At 35.1% G+C, this 26,033-nt stretch overlaps 1 protein-coding gene and 1 pseudogene across 1 annotated transcript in view; both read left to right on the top strand.

Moving 5' to 3' along the window:
- SYDE2 (synapse defective Rho GTPase homolog 2) overlaps positions 1–23,852 on the top strand; it is a 51,185-nt gene extending 27,333 nt beyond the window's left edge. The window contains exons 5-7 of the mRNA XM_007079251.3: positions 11,710–11,891; positions 15,029–15,257; positions 21,279–23,852. Of these exons, the coding sequence (XP_007079313.2) occupies positions 11,710–11,891; positions 15,029–15,257; positions 21,279–21,778 (911 nt within the window). The 3' untranslated portion in view covers positions 21,779–23,852. The remainder of the gene's footprint in view (positions 1–11,709; positions 11,892–15,028; positions 15,258–21,278) is intronic.
- On the top strand, positions 7,875–9,152 carry LOC102966631 (annotated as a pseudogene).
- Positions 23,853–26,033: the final 2,181 nt, after the last annotated feature.

Here is a 26,033-nt window from a genome sequence, read left to right as displayed (position 1 = left end):
TCTCATCTCTGGCACATTAACTTTCAAATTATTTTTGTTTTTCTTTACCTGCATTGAACATAGACACCTAAATTGTATAAATACTAAGGAATGCAAAACACTGAGGAATAGTAATAGATTTAACAATCAACATATACTGAGGCAGTATAGAGAGTCCACTTAATCACTTATCCTTCCCTATCTAGAAGTTAATTGGTTTACTTACTAAATATTTATTGATGTCATTTACTATATGTCAGGCATTCTTCTAGGCACCAGGACAAGTGAACAAGATGAACAGTATCTCAGTCCTCATATATGTATTCTTGTAAAGGAAGAGAATCAGTAATCAATGAATAGTAAGATATAGTAATTTATGAATGATAAGTAGGGCAATGGGAATGATACTGATTGGAGGTAGTAGTCAACTTGGTGACTCCCATGGTTGGAGTGATCAGAGAAGAAAATTGATATGAGAAGTGCCTTTTGAGCTAAAGTCTATATAATACAGAGTTAACCATTGGAAGATCTAGGGCTAGAGTTCTAGGTAGAGGAACAGAGTGAATTTTGCAAATTGAGAATTAATAAAATATAGGTACTACAGACCAGTCTCTGAGAAATAGAAGTAGTTTTAGTTATCAGAATGCCTTTTTTTTTTTTTTTTTTTTTTTTTTTTTAGTGTGATGATACCTATTTTATCATGGGGATGAGTAGAATTTTCCTGTGTTGGTCCTTGTGCCTGAATGAAGGTGAGAGGCATATGGTTTCATAGTATCTAACTATTACAGAGCAACTTAGATGTTAGCCAAGAACCCCTTCTTTATTTACCTATAATTGCCTGCATTTTCTTCAAGTACATGGTAAAAGATGTACTATGTTGCACTAAATAAATTTTTCCATGTAAATTTTCCCCAAGTCTCCCTTACATAGTTTCTGTAGCATTAAAGACTGTCACCACAAACTTGTTATCTTATGGTTTTTATGTCCCCAAAGTATTCGAAAATGTTAAGGTTGGGGGCGCCTGGCTGGCTCAGTTGGTTAAGTGTCTGACTCTTGACTTTAGCTCAAGTCATGATCTTGTTTGTGAGTTTGAGCCTCCCATCAGGTTCTGCACTGACAGCACGGAGCCTGCTTGGGATTCTCTGTTTCCTCGCTCTCTGCCCCTCCCCCACTCATGCTTGCTTGCTCTCCTACTCTCTCTCTCAAAAAAAAAAAAAAAAAGATGTTAACATGGCAGTATGGCTTAAGATACTCATATCACTAACTTTTTGGGATAAGGTCATATAGCTAACTTCTAGATTGATAGGTAGTTACATAGTATATGTCACCATATAGTAAAAATACCTCCTCTCTATATCATTTTATAAAATCTTTTTATTTTTCTAATGAACTTAATTATTCTATATATAGAATTTTCTAATGTCTACATACAGAAAAAGAGCGATAACTTTTACTTTGTTGAACATAATGTGCATTGAACAGACTTTAAGTGCTTAGTGTTTGTTAGTAATAATTCTCCCTTATTTGCCCTCAAATTAGTGAAGTAAGTAATCTTGAACTTGTGTTAATTTAAAATTTCATTTATATTAATGGTTGCTTAGTGTATTATACAAAGGATAATGGTATTTTAAATATGTGTTTTACTAAACTATAACATTATCTTTTCTGGAGATCTTTTAGGTTTTAATTTAATTTAATTGCATTATAGGGTGAGTCTCAAACTACCAGGGCATATTAAGTTTCATTAGAACTAACAAGTCTTGCTTTTTGTCAAGGAACACACGTGGAATTTTTTTTATTTTTATTTTTTTAAATCATGCCCTAGAGGGTTAGTAGCTGTCTTTATTTGGCAGCTACAGAAAATTGGGTTTTCACTTTCTAACTGTAACTCAGTTGTCCTCTTTACACCACATGTTGCTATTCGTTGTAGATAGGTTTAGATTGTAAAACTAATGATGGTAGTAAAAAAAAGTCACATTATATAAGTTAAGGAATGGGAATAAACAATTACTACATGTCTACGGTGTATAAAATGCTTTATTGTTATCATCACTGTACATCTAGCATGTATTGATTGTTAGGATATGTCAAGCTCTTTATACATATTCTGTTTCTTCTTATATGTCAGGAAGAAGTCTGGTCAATATACTCTTGGTTTCCCAGCACTATTTCCAGATTGTTATCTTTTCACTGTTGAACAGAAACTTATGCTCTTCTGAGAATAAAGCTCTCTAAAGTTTCATGGTGCATACCTACACTGCCTCTGTCTTTCCTATTTAAGATTATCTGCAGAACTCTTGGACATTCCCATTTATTCAGTGAATACTTTTTTAAAGTTTTTTTTTTAATTTTAGAGAGAATGAGCAGGGGAGAGAGGGAGAGGGAAAGAGAGAGAAAAGGCGAGGGAGAGAGGAGAGAGAGAGAGGGAGGGAGAGGGAGAGAGAATCCCAAGCAGGCTCCACATTTAAGGCAGAGCCAGATGCAGGGCTCTAGACTATGACTTTGGGATCATGACCCAAGCCAAAATCAAGAGTTAGATACTCAACTGACTGACTGAGCCACCCAGGCACTTCCAGTGAACAATTTGGATATCTTACCAATGGTTATATTTCAGACGAAAGTCCTGTCTTTGTCCTAAGTGATTTTAACATGCAAATGACCCATCCAAAAATCTATTAAAAGACTACTTTCTTTCCATTGGATTGTCTTTACACCTTATCAAGAATTTATTGACCATAAATATGAGGGTTTATTTCTGGACTCTCAGTTCTGTTTCATAGATCTGTATGTCTATCCTTATATCAGTACCACATTGTTTTGATTAATGAAATTTTATAGTAAAATTTGAAATTTGGAGGTGTTAGGCTACCGATGTTCTTTTTTTTTTTAAGATTTTTTTGGGCTATTTTGGCTTTTTCATACTAATTTTAGGATCAGCTTGTAAATTTCTGTGAAAAAGCTACGTAGGATTTTGATAGGTTTTATGTTGAATCTATAGTCAGTTTGGAGAGTATTTTCATTTTAACAGTATTAGGTGTTGTGATCTATGAACATGGGATAGCTGTCCATTTATTTAAGTTTTTAAATTTTTTTCATAAATGATTTTTAGTTTTCAGAGCACAAGTTTTGTATTTCTTTTGTTAAATTTATTCCTAAGTATTTAATTATTTTGATGCTGTTGTAAATAGAATTATCTTTTTTTTTTTTTTTTTTTTTGGACTGTTCATTTTTAGTGCATAGAAATACAGTTGAGGGGCACCTGGGTAGCTCAGTTGGTTAAGCATCTGACTCTTGATTTCTGCTTAGGTCTTGATCTCACCATTGTGAGATCGAGCTCCCACGCTGGGCTTTGCACTGAGCATGGAGACTGCTTAAGATTTTCTCTCTCTCTCCCTCTGCCCTTCTCCCCATGTTCTCTCTCTAAAATAAAAATTAAAACACAATACAGTTGATTTTTGCATATTGATCTTGTACTTTGCTAAACTCAATTATTCTGTTTTTTTAGTGGATTCCTTAGGATTTTCTATATGCAAGATTATGTTACCTGCAAATAGAGATATTTTTACTTCTCTCTTTCCAAGGTGGATCCTTCTTATTTCTTTTTCTTGCTTAATTAACCCTGGCTAGAACCTCCAATGTAATGTTGAACAGCAGTGGCAAGAGCTGAACATCCTTATCTTGTTCTTGATTTTAGGAGAAAAACATTCAGCTTTTGACCATTACTTACGATATTAACTGAGTTTTTCATAGATCCCCTTTAGCAAGTTGAGGAAGTTCCCTTCTATTCCAAGTTTTTTGGGTGTTTTTATCGTGACAGTGTGTTGAATTTTGCTCAATGACTTTTATGACTCTGTTGAAATGATCGTGTGGTTTTGTCCTTTATTCTATTGATGTAGTATATTACATGAATTGATTTTCAGATGTTAAGCCAACCTTTGCATTCCTGAGATAAATCCCACTTAGTCCTGATGTATATTCTTTTTTTTTTTTTTCCTTTTTAACATGTTGCTGGATTTAGTTGCTAGTATTTTGTTGAAGAGTTTTGTGTCCTACACGATATTGGTCTATAGTTTTCTTGTGATGTCTTTGTCTGGTTTTGGTGTCAGCATAATACTGGTCTTGTAGAATGAGTTGGGAAGTGTTTTCTATTTTTGGTAAGAGTTTGTGAAAAATTATTATTAGTTCTTCTTTCAGTATTTGGTAGTATTCAACTATCACTTAAACTGTCTGGGGCCGGGCTTTCTTTTGTGCGAAGTTTCAAAAATTACTAATTCAGTGTCTTATTATAAATCTCCTCAGGGGCACCTGGGTGGCTTAGTTGGTTAAGCATTTGACTCTTGATTCAGGCTCAGATCATGATGGTCTCATGGTTCATGAGTTCCAGCCTTGCATTGGGCTCTGCACTGACAGCACAGAGCCTGCTTGAGATTCTCTGTCTCCCCGCTCTCTCTGCCCCCACCCTGCTCATGCTTTCTCTCTTTCTCTCTCTCTCTCTCAAAATAAATAAACTTAAGAAATTGTTTAACTATAAATATATTCAGATTTTCTATTTCTTCTTAAGTCACTTTCAATAGTTTACCTCTTTCTATGAGTTCTAGCTTTCATCTGAGTTACCTAATTTATTGCCATATAGTTATTCATAATATTCACTTATAATCCTTATTATTTCTATAAGGTTGGTAGTGATGCCCTCTTTCATTACTGATTTTAGTAATGTGAGTCTTCTTTTTTCCTTGGTCATCTTAGTTGAAGGTTTGTCAATTTTGTTGATCTTTTCAAAGAAACAAATTTTGATTTTATTTTGTCTATTGCTTTCTATTATCTATTTCATTAATTTCTACTGTGATCTTTATATTTTCTTTTCTTCTGCTGACTTTGAGTATAACTTCCTCCCTTTTTTCTATTTTCTTAAGGGAAACTGAAATCATTTATTTGGGACCTTCCTTCTTTTCTAATGTAAACACTTAGTGCTATAGTTTTCTTTCTAAATTCTAAACCTCATCCCACAAATTCCGATGTGTTTTGTTTTCATTTTCACTCAGTTCAAATACTTTTTAATTTAAAAAATTTTTTTTTAATGTTTATTTTTTGAGAGAGAGAGAGAGAGACAGTGTGAGTGGGGAGGGGCAGAGAGAGAGAGGGAGACACAGAATCTGAGGCAGGCTTCAGGCTCTGAGCTGTCAGTGTCAGCACAGAGCCCGATGTAGGGCTTGAACTCACCAGCGGTGAGATCATACCTGAGCTGAAGTTGGATGCTCAACCAACTGAGCCACCCAGGCGCCCCTTTAAAAAAATTTTTTTAATGTTTATTTATTTTTGAGAGAGAGAGGGAGAGCGAGGGATCGGGAGGGGCAGAGAGAGACGGAGACACAGAATCCTAAGTAGGCTCCCTGACACAGGGCTCAAACCCACGAACCGTGAGATCATGACCTGAACCGAAGTCAGACACCCAACCAACTGAGCCACCCAGGCATCCCTCATTTTCTGATTTTCCTTTTTCTTTCTTCTTTGATTCATGGATTATTTAGAAGTATGTTAGTTTGTGTCAAAATATTTACAGAATTTTCCAGATACTTTTTTATTATTAATTTCTCATTTAATTCCATTATAATCATAGTACATACTTCATGTGACTTGAATCTTTTTGTATTTATTTAAACTTATTTTAAGGTCAAGGATATGCTCTTCTGTGTGGTAAATGTTGCATTTGAACCCTTGAGAAGAATGTGTGTTCTGGTGTTTGGAGATGTAATATGCTATAATTACCAATGCAGTCAAGTTGATTAATAATGTTGTCCCAGTCTTCCATGTCTTTATGTGTTTTCTTTCTTCTTGTTAAGAGAGGCATGTTGAAATCTTCAATTACGATTGTGGTTTTGACTCACCCATGTTCTACCTCCCGTTTTCCTTTAAAGACTTACACATGTATTAGGTCACTGGTATTTGTTTTACAGCTCACCGATATTCTGTTCATTTTTCCAGTCTTTTTTTTTAATCTCTCTGTTTAATTTTAGTTATTTATATTGCTGTGTCTTCAAGTCATTAATCTTCTCTGCTAATATTAATTTAACTCATTGTATTTTTAATCTCTGATATTTTAATTTTCACTATTAGAAATTTGATCTTTTTTTCAAACATTCTGTCTCTCTACTTGGCATGTTCAGTCTTTCTTCTAGCTTCTTAAACATATGAAATACCATATAATAACTGTTGCAATGTCCTTGTCTACTAATTCTATCAGCTATGTCATTTCTGGGTTGGTTCACAATTAATTTTTCTTCTCATTATAGATCATATTTGCCTGCTTCTTTATACACATGGTCATTTTTTATTGGATGTCAGATGTGAATTTTACCTTTTTGGGTGCTAGATATATATATTTTTTAATTTTATAGACACTCTTGGGCTTTGTTCTAGTATACAGTGAAGTTACTTGGGAACCGTTAGATTTTTTGTAGGTGTGCTTATAAGCAGAAAGAGAGCAGCTTTTAAATAAGTCTTCTCTTTTTATATTTCTTTGATTCACTACTGAAGCAAAACCCTTCTTTGCATTCATATTAGTTTCCTATGGCTGCTAAGTGCCACAAACTAGGTGATTAAAACAACAGAAATGTATTGCCTCATGGTTCTGGAGGCTGGAAGTCCAAAATCAAGTTGTCAGCAGGATCTTGCTCCCTCTGAAACCTGTAGGGAAATTCTTCCTTGCTTCATCATAGCCTTTGTTTTTTTGCTGGCGATCTTTGGCATTCCTTCATTTATAGATGCATCACTCCAGTTCTCTGGCTTCACACAGTTCTCCCCTGCTTCTTCACATCCTCTTGCCTTTTTGTATGTCTGTCTCTGTGTCTAAATTCCCCTTTTATAAGAACACCAGTCAGAATGTATTAGGGCCTACCCTACTGACTTCATTTTAACTTGATTATCTCTGTAAAGATCCTGTTCCAAACACGGCCACATTCTGAAGTGCTGAGGGATAAGACTCAAATATATTTTTGTGGAAGACACAATTCAAGCTGTAACAGTACTATAGCCAAATATCGTTAAGTTACGAAGTTTTTCACTTTGGTTGCTCAGAACAGGAGCTATTTATTGCCTGCTAGTATAAGCTCCTGAAATTGTTCCCTTTAATCTTTTTCGGTGGTTCCTTTTCCACCCTTGGTTAGTTTCCTCACCTGCACATGCTGATCAATACTCAGAGACTCAGGGGGATTCTTGGGAATCTCCAGAGGTGTTTTTTTGTTTGTTTGTTTTTTGTTTTCGTTTTTGTTTTTGTTTTTGTTTTTTTGAGCAGCTATCTACTCTCTAATACTCTGTCCTGCAAGCTCTAGCTGCTTTGACTTCCTTAGTCTTCTAGCTTCCTCTCCTCAACTTAGCTGGACCTACTAGCTACCTGTGTTTGCACCCCCTCACAGTGACTTGGAAAGGTTTTCGGGCAATAAGGCAGTTATGAGCACACCTCATTAGATTCCCATCCCTTAGGGATCACTATCCTTCTTTGATGTCTAATGTGTTGGACACAGTTTTTTAATTTTTTTTTTTCAGATATTTTATCTGGTGTTCCCAGTTGTTACAGGCAGGAAGTTAGATCTGGTCCCCATTGCTCTTTGTTGGTTAGAACAGCTGTTTTTCTGTTTTTCTGGCCCCAGTGCAAGCTGCTTTGAAATACTGTGATGTGGCTATAAAACTGATTGAGAAAGCTTTCTGTATACTGAAAAGATCTCAAGGATATGATGTTAAATGAAACAGCAAGAAACAGAACAGGACATGATATGCTATCTATTATGTAACAAATGATAATAATAGTAATACATTATTTATATTTACATAAACAAACATGGAAGGATCCATAAGAAACTAATGAATCATATTACTATCAAAATTGAAAAGATTATCAGATGGTGGTGGGGGCTCCAGGAGGTGGCATCTTGCACTGTAGTTCACGCTCAGTCATGTCAGAGCCCAGGTCATTGGATGCCAGCCCGGAGTCCCCGGCCATGCACAAGGGCAGGGTGTTGAGGCATAGGTTGGAAAACTAGGATACTCAAACCAGACAACTGCAAGATGCTGTCACAAATGCGGAGAAACATTTCGGAGAGCTGTGCCAAATCTTTGCTGCTTATGTGTGGAAAAATGCCAGACTGTGAGACAAAGCAGACCTACTGGTGAATGAAATCAACGTGTATGCCTCTACAGAGACCCCAGGTTTAGAGCAGGGCCTGAAAAAATAAAGGAGGGAGGGAGGGTGGGAGGGAGGGAAGGAAGGAAGGAAGGAGAGAGAGAGACAAAGAAAGAAAGGAAGAAAGCAGGGCCTAAAAAACGTTTCTGATTAGTTTGCCAAACTTCAGTATTATCAACAAGCAGAGGTTGAAAGACTTGAAGCCAGAGTAGTTGAACCTTTGAAAGCTTATGGAACCATTGTGAAAATGAAATGAGAGGATCTCAGAGCAACATTAATAGCAATGACTTGGGAAACCAATCAGTTAACTCAGAAGGAATACATATTATTGTATCCTTTGACTTCTGATCTTTTTTTGTTTGTTTTGTTTGTTTGCTTTTTAATGTTTGTTTATTTTTGAGAGAGTGCAAGTGGGGGAGGGGCAGAATGAGGGGGACAGATGATCAGAAGTGGGCTCTGCGCTCATAGCAGCGAGCCCGATATGGGGCTTGAACTCACAAACTGTGAGATCATGACCCGAGCCGAAGTTGGATGCTCAACTGACTGAGCATCTGACTTTTAATCTTTAAAAAAATGTTTTGTAATGTAGAAACTTAATTACAGAGAGCCACAATGGATGCTACCTGAACAACTCGTCATCTGGAGGAAACTATTGACAATTTTGAAAAGCAGAAAATAAAGGACATAAAGACTATATTTTTAGAATTTATCACTATTGAAATGTTACTTCATGGCAAAGTTTTAAAGGTCTGCACTGCTATCTACCAATTTATACAAAACATTGATGAAGATTTAGAGGTTTTTCAAAATTGTCCATATCAACCAGATTATTCATCCTGTTTGGATATTGTCAGAGCAGATCCAAAGTCAACTCTTCAAAGATCACTGTCAGCTAAGTGTGTATCTGCAATAGGACAGATAACTAATAAAGGATCAACAAGCAAAAGATGATGATGAAGAGGATGATGAGGACTTAGATGTTACAGAAGAAAATTAGTTTTCTTAAGTAATTTCACATTTCATTTTTCTTTTTTTTTTTTAATGTTTATTTTTGAGAGAGAGAGAGCAGGGAAGGGACAGAGAGAGAATCCCAAGCAGGCTCTGTGCTATCAGCCTGACACAACGCAGAGTCTGACACAGGGCTTGAACTCACCAACTGTGAGATCATGACCTGAGCCAAACAAAGTCAGGCGTTTAACCAACTGAACCACCCAGGCACCTCTCACATTTCATTTTTCATCTTAAATGACTTGGAATCCAGAATTACTACATTGTAAAACTTTATACTGGCTTCATAGACATTAAACCTCAAAATGAAGTCCTACTGGAAATGAAAATTAAAGGAAATTTATGCTGACCAAAAAAGAAGATTTTAAAAAATAATGCACACCAATCATTTCAATATCCTATCTAGCAGTATGTGATTTTTGAATAGGTTCCATTTTAAAAAAAGATGATATATTTCAAAAGTATTTTATATTAATGCACTATACCTAGTTGAGATTGCAATATAAATACTTTAGATGAAAAAACCAAGAGATCTAACACTTCCACTTGCTTCTTTTGCTTTCATCACCAAAAAAGGGTCTTTAGTCATTCTGATTAAATACAAATTCTGTTCCATAAAGTCTTATCAAAAAGATAGGTTTTTTTTTTCTGTACTGTTTTTCCCTTTTACTACAACCTGAAGTTTCCTTATTTGATGCATAATTTACTTTTCAACAAGAATGTAATTACTTTTGATTAAAGGTAATGGGACACTAGGATATCAGTGTCTTAAAACTACATAAAGCATAAATTCTAGCTTCACATAAATGTGAAAACCATATTCAGCCTGATTCTGGTTTTAAAATGAAGATGCTATTACACTAAAGCATTATTACATTAAAACATATAAAGCAGTACTACAATTTCTTGAAATCTGTAATTTGGTGGAATGTGGCCTAAGAAAACATCATGGAAAACCATAAATCATTACAAGTCTGTAAACATTTTACTAAACCGCCATCTAATTAATGAAAGAGTATATATTTTTATTCTTGAAAATAATCAATTTGCTACAGCCTTTCAGTAAGTACAATACTTGTGTTTCTTTGGATGAGAATTGTACTTTTGTTATTTCATGGATACCAGTCAGGCATATAAAAATTACGAAATTCATAAAATCATTTGGGATAACCACAAAAAGCAGTCTAAGTTCTCAGTTTAGCTGAGAGCATGTTCTGAATCGATATTGTTTAGTTTTAGGTTTTTGGTGTCCGAAAATCTCCTGTTCTCCCTTGTGATCACATTGTAGATTTTAGCCAGTTTCTTACCTACCTTGTTTATATGTAACAACCATAAATCACAACCATAAATCACACTTTCCTGTTTCCTGTACCATAGGTGATCTCTCTTAGTTCATGACCACTGTGGTGTGTTTGGAATTGACTTCCCTCGCTCTTGTTATAGTGCAAGTGTGATGATTTCTGTTCTTGGCTTTTGGTTTTATTTATTTGATATTAAGAATGATTTTCCCCCTCATACAACGCTGTAGCATTTGAGATTATCCAACCACTCATAAATATGTTTAAGACACATAAGAGTATTAAAGGGGAAATATATTTATATAACTCATTTATTTGCAAGGCCTTTTGACCACTTTTTTTCCTATTGAGGTATAATTAATGTATAACATTATATTAGTTTCAGGTGTACAACATAGTGATTCAATATTTGTATGTATTATGAAATGACCAACACAAAAAGTCTGCTTAACCATACATAGTTACAAATCCATTACCATGAATAGTTAGAATTTGTTTTTTTCTGTGATGAGAACTTTTAAGATTTACCCTTGTATGTCAGTTATGCCTCATTTAGAAGAAGAAAATAGAAAACATTTAAAATTTATTCTTTCCCAAAATAAGTTACTCCAAATTTATCAAAATTCCCAACCCCACTCTTAAAAATCTGATGGCATAGCAGGAAGATGTGATTTCAGTTTATGCAAACAGGTATTTTGATCCAACCTTCTTTGGATACAACCCCAAAATCTACAAAATAATGTAAGGGAGAATCCTGTTTCTCATCAGTAAATAAACAAAACAACTTGCAAATATACAACACACTATTATGAAACATGATGTTGTACATGGACAATTGGTATTCTTTACCAAATAAGAGTCTAGAAATTAAAAATCCATGTAATTGGAATAATTTACAATTATATTAGTATGCCTTGCTTTCTCAGCTTTTGTTTCACATGCATTTATAGAGGGCCAGAATCAATACAGTATATGTACTGCGAATTGCTTACTTTATGAGTAACAAACCTAATAATATGTATGATAATTGGAAATTATGTGTGTGCATTTTTAACATGGTTGCAAAACAAGAAGTCAATTACCAAGGCAATTTATAAGAATACAAAATATTCACTAGCATAATAGTTTTTTGTTGTTGCTTTTGTTATTTTCAGAATATTAAAGGTTAACAATACTTCAGTTAAAAATAATTTACCACAGTTTATTTTATTTTGAAGACCAATTGCTATCTGTCTTTGTTTTCTAAAGGTGTTCTTAAGGACTATCTAAGAGAACTTCCTTCTCCTCTGATAACAAAGCAGCTTTATGAGGCTGTAATAGATGCAATGGCAAAAAATCCTTTGAAAATGTCATCAAGTGGATGTGAGAATGACCCAAGTGACTCTAAGTATACTGTTGACCTGCTTGATTGTCTGCCTGATGTTGAGAGGGTGAGCATCAGTGGTATACCTTTTTCCCTGAAAGCCAGCTAATGAATATATACTTAGCTCCAGAGCTACAAATAGTTTTTCAGGTATTTCACATTTGTGGCACTTAGGAGTTTAAGCTCTGCCTTTACTAAAGGCTCCTTAAACAGCATAAATATAGATGACAATTTTATCTTTTCTGTATATAATTTTAGTCTAGGCACAGGTACTTCCTATATATTTTTAAAGAGTATGGCTACCTTATTATTAAAATAATATATGCTTATTATAGAAAAATTGAGAAGATATAGTAAAGAAAATGGAAAATTGCAATTATCAATAACCAAAGGCAACAATAATTAACGTGTTAGTTAATTAACTATATGTAGTTAATGTATTTCCTTTTAGTATTTGAAAAATATGGTAACTGTTTCAGTGTACGTGGCTTAGCCTTAAGACTTAAGTAACCCTCACCACCACCATCGCTTTCCTTCTTGCGTCTTCCCATTTACCTCCTCACAATCTAAATCTTGGGACCAGTATCCTCAGGACCAGAGGAGATAAGAGGGTAGCTGGGTCTGCAGAACCAGCCTCAACCTAACTTTAACTGTTGTTCCTTAGAACAAAAGAGAAAATGAGAGAGATGGCTGAGCTTGTCCAGATGAGGTCAACTTTGCCTATATTTCTTATTACATGAGGGTAGAAAGGGCAAGAGTGAATGTGTGAAAATATTAAGCCCCAAAACTTCATTCACCTTTACTGTCCCCTTCCCTGTGCTCGGTCCAGTTAGATTAGTAAGTATACTCCTGTGGGTGAGAAGAAGGGAACAACTACAAAGAAGTAAGCAGAATTAGAAGGGTGGAATGAAGGGGTAGACATATTCCTTCTTCGTTGCCAGGTAAAATTTGATTGCCAGGTATCATTTGACTTAGTGAGGAAATGAGTGGAAATTTAAATCACCTGCTCCAGTTATATAGCTTTTATGAGTGCTGTAGTCTGTCACCTGAATTTATAGGTCTTTCTGGTCCTAAAGCTCTTGCTATTATCATCCTTTCTAAAAAGGCTTCATAATATTCCATTGAGTGGATTTGACATAATTAATCACTATTCTCTTGTATAGTATTTAGGTTTTGAGTCTATTTGTATATATTTTTGTGCAGAGATTTCTTTTCAGTTAGAATTACTTATTTGGAGTAGAAATAATGGAATTGTTGATTTAAATGATGTGAACATTCAAAGGCTCTTTTTTTTTTTTAATTTTTTTAATATTTATTTATTTTTGAGACAGAGAGAGACAGAGTGTGAACAGGGGAGGGTCAGAGAGAGAGGGAGACACAGAATCTGAAACAGGCCCCAGGCTCCGAGCTGTCAGCACAGAGCCTGACACGGGGCTCAAACTCACAGATCGCGAGATCATGACCTGAGCCGAAGTCGGACGCTCAACCGACTGAGCCACCCAGGTGTCCCTCAAAGGCTCTTAATATGTTTTCATATTACTTTTCAAAAGGGACACAACAATTGCACTTTTTGGCTCATCTTTATTTAGTAGACAAAAAAATATTTTACTTTAAATTGTATTTCTTGGTTTGCTATTGAGATTAAATCTAAGATATTTAGCCAGGTGTGTGTGTGTGTGTGTGTGTGTGTGTGTGTGTGTGTGTGTGTGTGTTGGTCACAGCATGGTATGCTGAAAGTAGCCTTAAGATGTCAACATATAGGGGCGCCTGGGTGGCTTGGTCGGTTAAGCGTCCGACTTCGGCTCAGGTCATGATCTCACGGTCTGTGAGTTCGAGCCCCGCGTCGGGCTCTGTGCTGACAGCTCAGAGCCTGGAGCCTGCTTCCGATTCTGTGTCTCCCTCTCTCTCTGACCCTCCCCTGCTCATGCTCTGTCTCTCTCTGTCTCAAAAATAAATAAACGTTAAAAAAAAAAAATTAAAAAAAAAACATGTAGAATCCCACTTGTGTTAGCAAATGTATAGTGAGTGGAGATGAAGAATGGATATTTATTATTGACATTGCTTTTATGATTCATATATTTGATTTGTTTTGATTTCAAAATATCAATTACAGTCTCCTCTAACTTTTCTTCTTTCTTTATTCCTTTCTTTCTCAGCCGAACATTAGAAGAATATTTATTTCGGCTGTCCTTATTTCTTCACCACCCTTGACTACTCAACACATTGTAATCTGGCTCCCTACCCTATCTTTCTGGACTTATTTTTGCCAAGGTTACTAAGGATCTTCTGATCACTGAATCCATTTTTTACTTTTGGCTCTAAAAATAAGTCATTTTGATTTTTTCTTTTTTAATAATTTTTAAAATTACAGTTTTACTTGGCATTCATTTCTTTAATACAATTATGAAGAAGAAATTATACACTCATTTTATTTGTTAAATGATTGATCACATGCCAGTACTTCAAAAACATCATATTTCTTTCCATAATTGCTTAGACCTAAATAACCTTCCACCCCTTACTAGTTTCTTCAAGTTTTAAAAAATATTCTTTTTTGGGGGCACCTGGCTGGCTCAGTTGGATCCTTGATCCTCAGGATCATGAGTTCAAGCCCTATGTTGGGTGTGGAGATTACTTAAATAAATAAAAATACTTTAAAAAAAAGTATTCTTTTTCAACAAAAAAACTTTTTTTTTTCATCTCTAGCTATTCTATTCTTTTTTCCATGGTTTGTCTACTTAAAGTATTTGTTAGTTAAGCACATTGGCCTTTTTCCTATTCTGTATCATGATAGACCCTGGCCTCGTTTGAAATTGTTAGCTTCCTAAGTTTAAGGTTGGCAGTCCCCTGATTATGACTAGAGGATTTATCTGTTCTTAAAGATAAACACTCTTACCTAATCCCTTTTCCATCACAGCCTTTGCTATTGTCATTTTAGAGGAGGGAAGAGAAGAAAACGTTGATGTATATTTTCCTAGGGACGCCAGTTGAAATTTGGAATGCATTCATGAGCCTTTATAAAGACTATACATTTTAACCATCTAATCGATCAAATTATGTCATTGGAACCTAAGGGTCCAAGCTTTGAAACAATCTTTTGAAAAGCAACAGAATGTGTGTTTATATTTTCTGCTGTAAATTGTGTCCTTAAATTTGCTCCTGTGTATGACTTTACTAAGTGAAATGTAATTTAACTTAATTTAGGCAACCCTAAAGATGTTGCTGGATCATTTGAAATTGGTGGCTTCTTATCACGAAGTGAATAAGATGACGTGCCAGAACCTGGCTGTGTGCTTCGGACCGGTGTTACTAAGTCAGAAGCAAGACACTAACCATAACAACAGAGTCTTTACTGATTCAGAAGAACTTGCAAGTGCTTTGGATTTCAAAAAACATATTGAAGTTCTTCATTATTTACTTCAACTCTGGCCAGGTAAGTGATTCTCTGGAAATACTTTTCTCTTTCAAGGGCAGAGTGTTTGTATTAGCTAATCACTAAATATGCCCATATATGATTGCAGAAAATATTTCCTAGATTTTGCTTTTTCTGTTTAAATTTTTTGCTTTTGCTGATAATATAATAGACCTATAGATTAATGTGCACATTTTGGATTTGGTCAGATCAGGATTTGTATCCTGGTTATGTTACTTATTAGCAGTCTGGTCTTGGGCAGGTTCTTTAACATCTTAGAGCCTCAGTATCGTCTTTTGTCATACGGACTTTAATAATGTTTATGGAATTTATAGGAGGCTTAAATAAGGAGTTATGTATGTTAAGCTGCTCAGTGCAGTTCTTGTCACATAATAGGTACTCTGTAAATATTAACTTCTTTAGTCCTTCAATCAGTTCTTCTTCCTGACATTTTTACTGTATTCATGGTCATTCTTCAAATTATCCAGGCTTGACTTGACAGTTATCTTTGATCTTTCCATCTTTCTTATCCATCCCTTGTTCCAGTCAAGAACAAAAAGCTGACAGTTATTTTCCTACTATATCTCTTATATAGTTTCAGAGCTAAAAGGAATACATGTTTAATTAGATGTTCTAATGCTGTGTTTAGGTTCCAAATTTTTCTTATCCTATTGTAATGCCTGCTTCCCTTCCCTACCCTGCATAGTACCAAATATGAAAGTACTTAGGAGCTCTATGTAGCATACAGTGGTAAAAGTGGTTGGCTCCTGGAGTCAGGCTTGGATTCAGATCCATTGTGGCCCAGGCACATACTTTAATTCCCCTCAGTATGCTTCTCTATAAATAGTGCCTACCTCAGGGTTGTTGTGAAGATTTTGCAGATAAATCATCAAAGATAGTGACCAAAGTGTTTTGCATAAAGTTAGCTCTTTGTTACTCTTTTAATGATACATGTAAGGATGGACCAAAGTGCAACAAAATGCTTGATTTAGTCCTAAAATACATCTAACTAATTTTAAAAAGTGAATAAAAAACTTCAACTTTTAAATTTGGAAAGTTAAAATTTTTGCTTTCTTTCAAACACAAGCTTAAAAGTCATTTCTAATGTGTCTTTTAACTGAATTGGTATATATAATTAATTATTTAAAAATCCTGAATCAAGATTCTTTGGCTAATTGGTTTGATTTCTGCATTTGGTGCCCAACATAAGGGATCTCTGAGGTTAAAGTTTTAAACGTGTTTTCTATAGTTTTTCCTACAACTGCTTTAATTGTAATAAACATCAGGAATTGGGAAAGGAGCCATCTTTGTTCTAATCGCAAATTAAAACTTGCTTACCTGGAGAGATAAACACAGTTTACTATCAGTACCTGATTTCTTTATCATTAATTCTGTATCAGAGGTTAATGTTATTTAAAAATAACTCCTCTAAGGACCTGAATACACATTTTTCCAAAGAAGACAAATGGATGGCCAACAGACACATGAAAAGATGCTGAACATCACTTGTCATTAGGGAAATGCAAATTAAAACCACAATTAGATATCATCTCACACCTGTCAGAATGGCTAGCATCAAAAAGACAAGAAATAACAAGTGTTGGTGAGGATGTGGAAAAAAGGGAACCCTTGTGCAGTGTTGGTGGGAATGTAAATTGGTGTAGCTGCTATGGAAAACAGTATGGAGGATCCTCAAAAAATTAAAAATAGAAATACCATACAATACAGTAATTCCACTATGGGGTATTTACCCAAAGAGAATGAAAACACTAATTTGAAAAGTTTATTGCAGCTTTACAATAGCCAAGATATGGAAGCAGCGTAAAGTGCCCATCAGTAGATGAATGGATAAAGAAGATGTGGTGTATATACTAATTATGGAATATTACTCCGCTATTTAAAAAAAAAAAAAAGCGATCTTGCCACTCACGACAATATGAATGGACCAAGAGGGTATCATGTGAAGTGAAAGAAGTCAGACAAAGGCAAATACCATATAATTTCACATATATATGGAATCTAAAAACCAAAACAAATGAACAAACAAACGAAAAAACTGGAAACAGACTCATAAATACAGAGAACAAACTGGGGGTTGCCAGGGAGGAGATGGCATGGGGGAAGGAGTGATATAGGTAAAGGGGACTAAGAAATACAGACTTCCAGTCTACGGCCATACCACCCTGAACGCGCCCGATCTCGTCTGATCTTGGAAGCTAAGCAGGGTAGGGCCTGGTTAGTACTTGGATGGGAGAAATACAGACTTCTGGTTATAAAATAAATAAAGTCATGGGGATGAAAAGTATGGTATGGGGAGTATAGTCAACAATATTGTGATAATGTTGGCGATAGATGATAACTACACTTATTGTGGTGAGCACTGTGTAATGTATAGAGTTGATTCACCTGAAAGTGATATAGCATTACATGTCACCTATACTTCAATTAAAAAAAACATCTGCCTCCTTTTCTATAACCTGTACTTTTCTTTAGTTATAGTACCTCAGACAAAGGGCGGAAAGATGAGAGTAAATACCAGTTAGTTTTGCCCTCTAAATCATTTGTTTTTGGATTCAAGAAAAGGCAGACATCCAATAACAGTAGTGCAGTGACTGTGCGTGAGAAAGTTGATAGTGATACAGAGAATGAGCCATAGCGCATTAACTTGGTAAATGCCCATCTCTATGTGTTAGATAGAAGGTTTGACTCCTTGCTATGCATATCTTACATATTTTTGTTTTTGGGATTTCCCCTACTCTGGAGGTAAAAAAAAGAGTTGGTTCCACATTTCTCCCATCCACCTTCGTTTTTACTTTAACTTTTGTGTTATTTTTTGTTTTTTCATTTGGGGCAATAGTGAAATTTGCTTTGAGCTTTCCATTTGAAAAATCTTATCTTCAAAGTGATCAGTTAAAATCCTAGCATATTGGCACCAAGAGGTAGAAATCATCCTGCCAGTGGTATTTCAGATTGTCTTCTGCCAAGCCCTAAGGTTCTTTGGAAACAGCTTTGGAGCCAGATTGGCAACAGGTGAGGGAACAAAATGGAAACACACTTCCCTTTTGATCAAAACAGTTTTTGTTTCATCTTTTATATGTATTGGATTTTTATAAATTGTTGCTTTTTAAAAATGGTCTTGCTGTTGTAAGAAGAATATTGAAATTTACTGATAGGCCACTCTTTCTCTTTATAGAAGGGGAAATAGCTTTAGAGAGAGTGTAACTCCTAGACTAGCTGTTTGCTGTATCACATTTTCTATGATGAGTAAATTTTGGGCAGGTTTTTTTGGGAAAAAGCTATCAATTTTTTCCTATTCCTTTTTGTTTCACTTTTCTCACTAGACTAAGCTTTATGAGGTCAGGGACTATATTTTGCTTACCCTTATACACCCAAGTCCTAAGACAGTGCTTGGCACTAACGAGGCACTCAATATATTCTATTAAATAAGGCAATTATACTCTAGATAAAAGGCTAATAATATTAGGTGATGGTTGAAAATATAAATCCACCAGTAGAAAACAAGATAAGAAAATTAAGATTCTTAGTACATACCATTACATTTTGAAACATTTTCAGCAACTTTATAGATTGCATTTTTAATTTTATTCTGTTGAAGACGGACAGTCATAGTACTAGAAAAACCAGAACTTTTGGGGTCAAAATTAGCCAGTTTCTCTGCATTTTTAATAGGAAAGCATTCCACCATCAGTAGTTTAAAAAGTCAGTGAGGTTGATTTTTCAGAAATTGAATTCTTAGTCCAAAAGATAAAAATATTACTATAATTGGTTTCTTAAATCCTTTCCAAGAAAATACACAACGATAATGTTTGAATAGGGATTTGGTTTAAGTAACTGGCAACAAAACAAATCTGGGTTTTGAAGGTGAATGTCAGAAGATGGGAGCACGACAAGACAGGCTCAATCCAGAGTCAAAAATGCGTTACTTAGGGGCACCTGGCTGGCTCAGTTGATAGAGCATGCAACTCTTGATCTCGGGGTCATGAGTTCAGGCCCCACGTTGCCAAGGCATAGAGCTTACTTAAAAAAGAAAAAAAAAAGTTTTACTTTGGTTGGATCACAAACCAGATTACTTCAAGGTTAGCAAAGTACTGTAATGAAAACAACAGGCATGCCACTTAAGCACTAAGAACAGGAATAGCAAGAAAATGAGGGAGAAAAGCCAGGAGACTTAGTAGAGATTAGCAGCTAGAGGAGAAAAAGGAATATGAATAATTAAGCAGTGGAAAAAATCAGCTATTTATTCTGCAGTTGCTTCAGTTAATGGCATGGGGCATTCTATATTAATACTGTTATTAAAGATCAATTTAAAGTAAATATCAGGGGCACCTGGATGGCTCAGCTGGCTAAGTGTTGACTCAGGTCATGATCTCTCAGGCGTGGGATTGAGCTCTGCTTTGGGCTCTGTGCTGGCAGCACAGAGCCTGCTTGGGATCTCTCTCTCTCTCCCTCTCTCTTTGCTCCTCCCCCACTCACGTGCACACTCGCATGCACTCTCTCTCAAAAATAAAACATTAAAAAAATAAATATCAGGCCTTTGTTTTCCAGAAAATTTTAGCTCAAGAGATTTTAGCTATTCATAATTATATATAATAGCCATCATAAAAATATAGACAAATGGAAATGTTAGAAACATACCTATAGATAGTTATCAAGTATTTTAATAAAATCTAAGTACAAAAAATTATGTAATCTCTGAAAAATGTATTTTAAGTTTATTTTTGAGAGATAGAGACACAGTGTGAGCAGGGGAGGAGCAGAGAGTGAGGGAGATACAGAATTAGAAGCTGGCTTCAGGCTCGAAGCTGTCAGCACAGAGCCCGATGTGGCTCGAACTCATGAACTGTGAGATCATGACCTGAGCTGAAGTCAGAGGCTCAACCGGCTGAACCACCCAGGTGCCCCTGAAAAATGCTGTTAAGATCACTGTAAGTCTGCAAAACTAGCACTATATACAAGTTTGTATTACTTTGCAATTATCTTGTTTTGTACAGTAAGGAGCAAGCATTTGTTATATGTTGGAGTGTAAAGTGGGTGTGTTATTACTGATAATATATTCATACTGATAATAAGTATCTCAGTGAAAGAAAGTGTACATGAAGAGGCATTTATTAGTGGAGAATAAATAAGCAAAAAGAGGAAAGTATTACGGGTAGTTTTCAAAAGCTATGCCTCAACATTCAAGTCCATCTTATATACAGAAGAACCGTAGGCAAATGTTTTGTTCAATATGCACTAAAGGGTAAGCAGTGAAGCCTTGGTTTGTCATGAAGTTATGTGTATATCTGTGGTAATCTATATGGCCAGCACAATGCATACTCTTAGAAGAAATTAATATGAGGAATGTTATTTGAGATTGTTAGATATCTAACTAGAATGGGAAAATAAAATATCTGTACTATTTTCAGGCAATAAATGAAGACTATTAGTAGCTAATGCTGTATAATCAAACTCAGGTAACCAGTGGTCAAATTTAGTATTTGTGCATTTTATCAAAGTGAAATTTGGGCTGCTTAGTAAAATAAATTATGACACAGCTGCTAATAGAATTGCAAAAAAGCACAAAGGTTAGAGTGAGCACTTTAGATGTCTTTGCCTCATTTAGATGTTTGCAGAAGAAGGAACTTTGTGTTTTGTTTTTTTGTTTGTACACCAACATGCCTTGCCTGCTTTTTGCTCTAGCTTTTAATATACAAGAAGCTACCAGCTTAACTACTGTTTGAATTACAGCTAGATAATAATTAACTTGCACAGAAAGTTAATCAGCGTTGGAAATTTTATTTGTTTGGGGATGTTATGATATGGCATGAATTAGCACCATTGACCACTCTACTAGCTTCTGCCCCTAATCTTGATTATGTCTGGTTAGAAAAAGGTAATTATGGAATGCTTTTTTAAAAATAGTGTGCATGTTTTGTTTTTAATGCATGTTTGTAGTTGATTATTAAATGGCTTATCTTTAGCTCTGTTTTTTAAAGGCCAGTTGGATGGCTGTGACTAAGCAAATTTATTGTTTGTTTCTAGCGCAACGTTTAACTGTCAAAGAATCAACAGATAATTTGTTCCCAGAGCAGAAGTCTTCTCTAAGTTATTTGAGGAGGAAGAAAGAACGACCTTGCATGTTAAATTTGAGTGGTACTGATTCATCAAGAATACTTAGACCGAGGCAAAATAGATTAGACAGTCCAGTTAGCAATCGGTATGCAGGCGACTGGAGCAGCTGTGGAGAAAACTACTTTTTAAATACAAAAGAAAATTTAAATGACGTAGATTATGATGATGTCCCTTCAGAAGACAGAGAAAACGGAGAAAATTGTAGCAAAATGTATGGACCAGATATAATGATTGAACAGCCAGTACCCTTGTCCGAAGAGTACACATTTCAGACGTATTTGACAATGCAGACAATTGAATCTACAGTGGACCGAAAAGTCAATCTCAAAGATCTACAGGAAAGTATTGATACTTTGATTGGAAATCTGGAGCGTGAACTCAACAAAAACAAGCTTAATATGAGTGTTTGAGATTGAGAGATTTTATTTGCTTTTTTGTAATGTTTTAAATTTTAAATCAATCTTTCTCATTTTCTTATACCTCTCACAATGGTTTTATTTTTTTACTTTTAAAAATTCCATTAATTTCTAATACGTTTATGTGATTCCATTAGAAACGCTGTCATTAATACGATTTTTACTTATCTCAATAGAAAATTTTTCTTGGGGCAAAGATAACTTGGACTTGTGGATATTTTAACAAATACGGCCAATTCTGTGGAGATAACTTTTAAATGCACTTACAAGGTTCAGATAAGTTATTGGCCCCTCATGGTTTTTGTACTTTATAGGAACTGCTCTTTTGTAGCTGAAACAGGTGTTTCTTTCAGAGGAACGTGGTAGCTGCTCCGTCTGGTTTGCGGTGTGAGCCCATGTACACTGCAGCATCCTTTGATCATATTTCATTTGCAATGCAAATGCTGCTCTAAAAAAACTTTTTATAAATAAAAGTAAAATTATACAAATATTAATGTATCCTTATTAGCATTCAGTAATTATTTAAGCTTATGAAAACTAAATATTTTTATAAACCTGAAACGTGTATATTTATAAGTGCATATATGGATAGATGTTAGAATGAGGGGAGGCATGGGCTACAGAATCACATGTATCTTTAAAGTATATATGTCATGAGGCCAAAATTATTAGCTTCAAATGTCTTTTTCAGGGAAAGAATATTTAAGTTAAAGGAGGAGTTCTGTAGGAACACTTGAACCAAAACACTAGAGGCATCTGAATAGAAAGAATAGACTTTCTTTTTTTTATTCACAGAAAGTCACAGTGTCCCTAGTGAGAAGTCATCTTTTAAATTGAAATTCTCTAACTTCTTAAGGGATTAAGTGCCCAGATTTCTGCACTAGTGATTTACACTTCAAAAATCTTTACCTATTCTATGCATTTTTATGTTCTGCTTTTTTAAAACAGAGTAATTGTGCTTTAAATGTATTATTTATTTGTAGTAGTACATTGATAACATTGACTTTATAATTGCCCTCATATGTATCTAAAGAAATCTTGCCGGCATAGTCCATGTTATTGATTTTTTAAAATAACTTATTTTGGCTAAGTGTATCTACCAGATAGGCATTATAGCAGTCACAGCAGTGTTTGAAAAATGTAAATTTAGAAGACTTTTTATTAAATTGGAATGTATTTTTTTAAACTTTTATACCCACAGAACATGTAATTTTAAAATTATAAATAAAATTTGAATTACCAACTTAAAGATGTAGCAGCCAGTAGAAAACACTTCTTGATCTTTTTCTAAATATTAAAGTATTTAACTATTTCTGTGTTAAATATACACTGATAAACAGAACACCTTGTTATTTAATTTGAAAACTCAGTTGTTAAAAAGCCAGATAAATAATTATTTTTATATGAAAATTTCATTTTTTAAAGCTTTGTATAACAATTCAGAAGAATACCAAAAGAATTTGTGACAGGTATATATCTAGAGTAAACAGTCAAAAGAAATGTACTTTAAATGTTTTATAGGAAGACTTTGTTTGCTATATCATGTATATTGTATGAATTGAATAAGTTGTTCCAGAAATGTAAAAGTTTTATTAAAGAATTGTAACCTTGGTGTCATGCTATTAATTATCATCATGATTTTAAGGATCACTTATTTTAATGTCATTGTTTTTAAACATGTTAAAGTATTGGACAATCAAATGTTATCCATAAATCCATGTAACAAATCCTTTTTGTGCAGAATTGAATTTTCCAGAATCTGAAATACCTTAAAGGCCAGATTTATTTTGTTATATAAATTTGGATGGGAATAGTTTCATCTCTGCTGTCTTAAATAGAAAATACTAAGCATTTATTTTGTCTGGATCACCGAGTCCTAACTGTAAATCTCTTTTGTTGACTTTGCTGTGTTTAGTAGTGCTCTGTAATTTATGCCTTTACTTTAAATGGCCCTTAACTTCAAATCTTTTTTGGGTTTTCATACCTGCTTTTTATAAACTCCTGGGATCTCTCTACACAGACTACCAGCTGTCATTCCCTTCTAAGTCTACTTGCCCCAATGTTTTTTAGGATTAAAAACAATCTTAATTTTAGTGCATGTACCTGAATAAAATTTCAAGCAATCTGTATGGATAGAAAATAAAAAGTAAAAGTGTGCCTCCCTGCCATTCACACCAATCCTGCTTCTCAGAGGTAACAGCCACTTTTTATTCTTTAGGTAGCTACTGTCTCTACCACTTGATCTAGGTTTACTGTGCCTGTTTCTCGATTTGTCATTTAAGTAGTATCTGTTGATTGTTCATTATGAATATTAAGGAATGTCCATTCCTCCTCCCCATTTTATATTCTTTTGGTTTCCTTTATAACTAGTAATCTTTATTTCTTGATCCATCTGTATTAAACAATGTCTCTTGGCTTGCTACCATTGTGGAAATGACCAACCCTATACTTTCCTTTCAGCTCATTACTGCCTTTTACCTCCTAACTTCTCTAAGTTACACAATTAGTTTATTAATCAGCGTTAATAGATGTATATTATTTGGGGGAACTATATTTGACTTAGGTTTTTCCTTTATATGTTTCTAAAAACAACAAATCAATAACTAGCCATTATGTGCTGGATTATGCAAAAGCATTTATTAGTAAGTCAGGTGATTTTGTCTCCTACATATCCAATCTTATATCCTCAGATCTATGCCGATATATGCAGAATATTCCAAGCTAAAGGTCAAATGAGTTATTTTATCTGCTAGCCATCAACTCCTCCAAATCATGCTGTGTATTATTTGCTTCAGAATTGGGTCATGCCTTGGGGCACCTGGGTGGCTCAGTTGGTTGAACACCTGACTCCTGATTTCGGCTCAGATCATGATCTCATGGTTTCTTGAGTTCGAGCCTTGCGTAGGGCTCTGCGCTGGCAGTATGAAGCCTGCTTGGGATTCTCTCTCCCTCCCTCCCTCTCTGCCCTTCCCCTACTTGTGCCATCTCTCTCAAAATAAATAAATAAACTTAAAAAAATAAGAATTAGGTAATGGATTTTGCAGATTTTTATTTTTTCCTGGAGTAATTGCTTTTTTTTTTTTTTTGACCGAAGTAAAATGCTTTCTTTACTGTAACAATTATTTTATCATGGTATTGAATTACCAAATTTGTTCAGAATGCTTTTAGCTCTCATCGTGGGATTCTTAAAGTATATGCTTGCCTTTATTTATTTTTCTTTGACAGAAGAAAAATATCTTCACTCTAACCCTGAGATCATCTTAAGTTTTTAAATCAACTTTATCAAATTTGGACAAAGTGGTTTTTAGCTATCATCCTAGGATATGTTTTCCTTGCATTCCTGTATTTGATTTTGTTTTACATCTTTTTTTTTTTAATTTAGTGTTTTTGCTTGCTGAAATCTATAAGTACTTCCCCCCACGTATACACCTCCTGCCACCCCTCATATCTCCCACACCCCCCCACCACACTCACCAACCCCGCACACAAGAAGGGTGCTTGAGAGAGAAAGCTTTGAGTCTTTGCATGTCTGACAAGGCCTTCATTTTCCCCGTACTTCATTTTGATTTGGATCTACAGTGCCAGGTTCTAACTCACTTTCCTCGAGAACGTTGAAGGCATTTCTCTATTACCTTCTTTTTTTAAATTTAATATTTATTTATTTATTTATTTATTTATTTAGTAAGTTTATCCTTGAGAGAACGTGAGTGAAGGAGGTGCAGAGAGAGAGGGAGACAGAGGATCCAAAGTGGGCTATGCGCTGACCGCGAGCCCAATGGGCTCAAATCCATGAACCATGAGATCATGACCTGAACTGAAGTCAGATGCTCAAGCAACTGAGCCACCCAGGCACCCCATTTTTAAGTAATTTTTACACCTAACATGGGACTCAAACTCACGACCCCAGGATCAAGAGTCACATGCTCCACTGACTGAGCCGGCCAGGCACCCCCTTCTCTGTTACCTTCTTACACCCAGTTTTGCAGTAGTCCAGGCAAGAAAGATGGTAGTTTCAGATCAGGGAAGTCAAGCATTAGAGGTGGTGAGAACTGGTTGTATTCAGGATATGTTTTGTAAGTAGGAGCCCAAAGAATTTGCCAGTGGACTGTGAGAGAGTCTGTGAGTGAGTGAGTAAGGCCTGAGCAGCTGAAGGATGTAGTTACCATCAAATGAGATTGTGGTGACTCCACTGTATTTTTTAACGTTTATTTATTTTTGAGACAGGGAGAGACAGCATGAATGGGGGAGG

The sequence above is a fragment of the Panthera tigris genome, chromosome C1, assembly GCF_018350195.1.
Source record: "Panthera tigris isolate Pti1 chromosome C1, P.tigris_Pti1_mat1.1, whole genome shotgun sequence".
NCBI classification, from domain to species: domain Eukaryota; kingdom Metazoa; phylum Chordata; class Mammalia; order Carnivora; family Felidae; genus Panthera; species Panthera tigris.
This window is presented reverse-complemented; position numbering and strand designations above follow the sequence as displayed.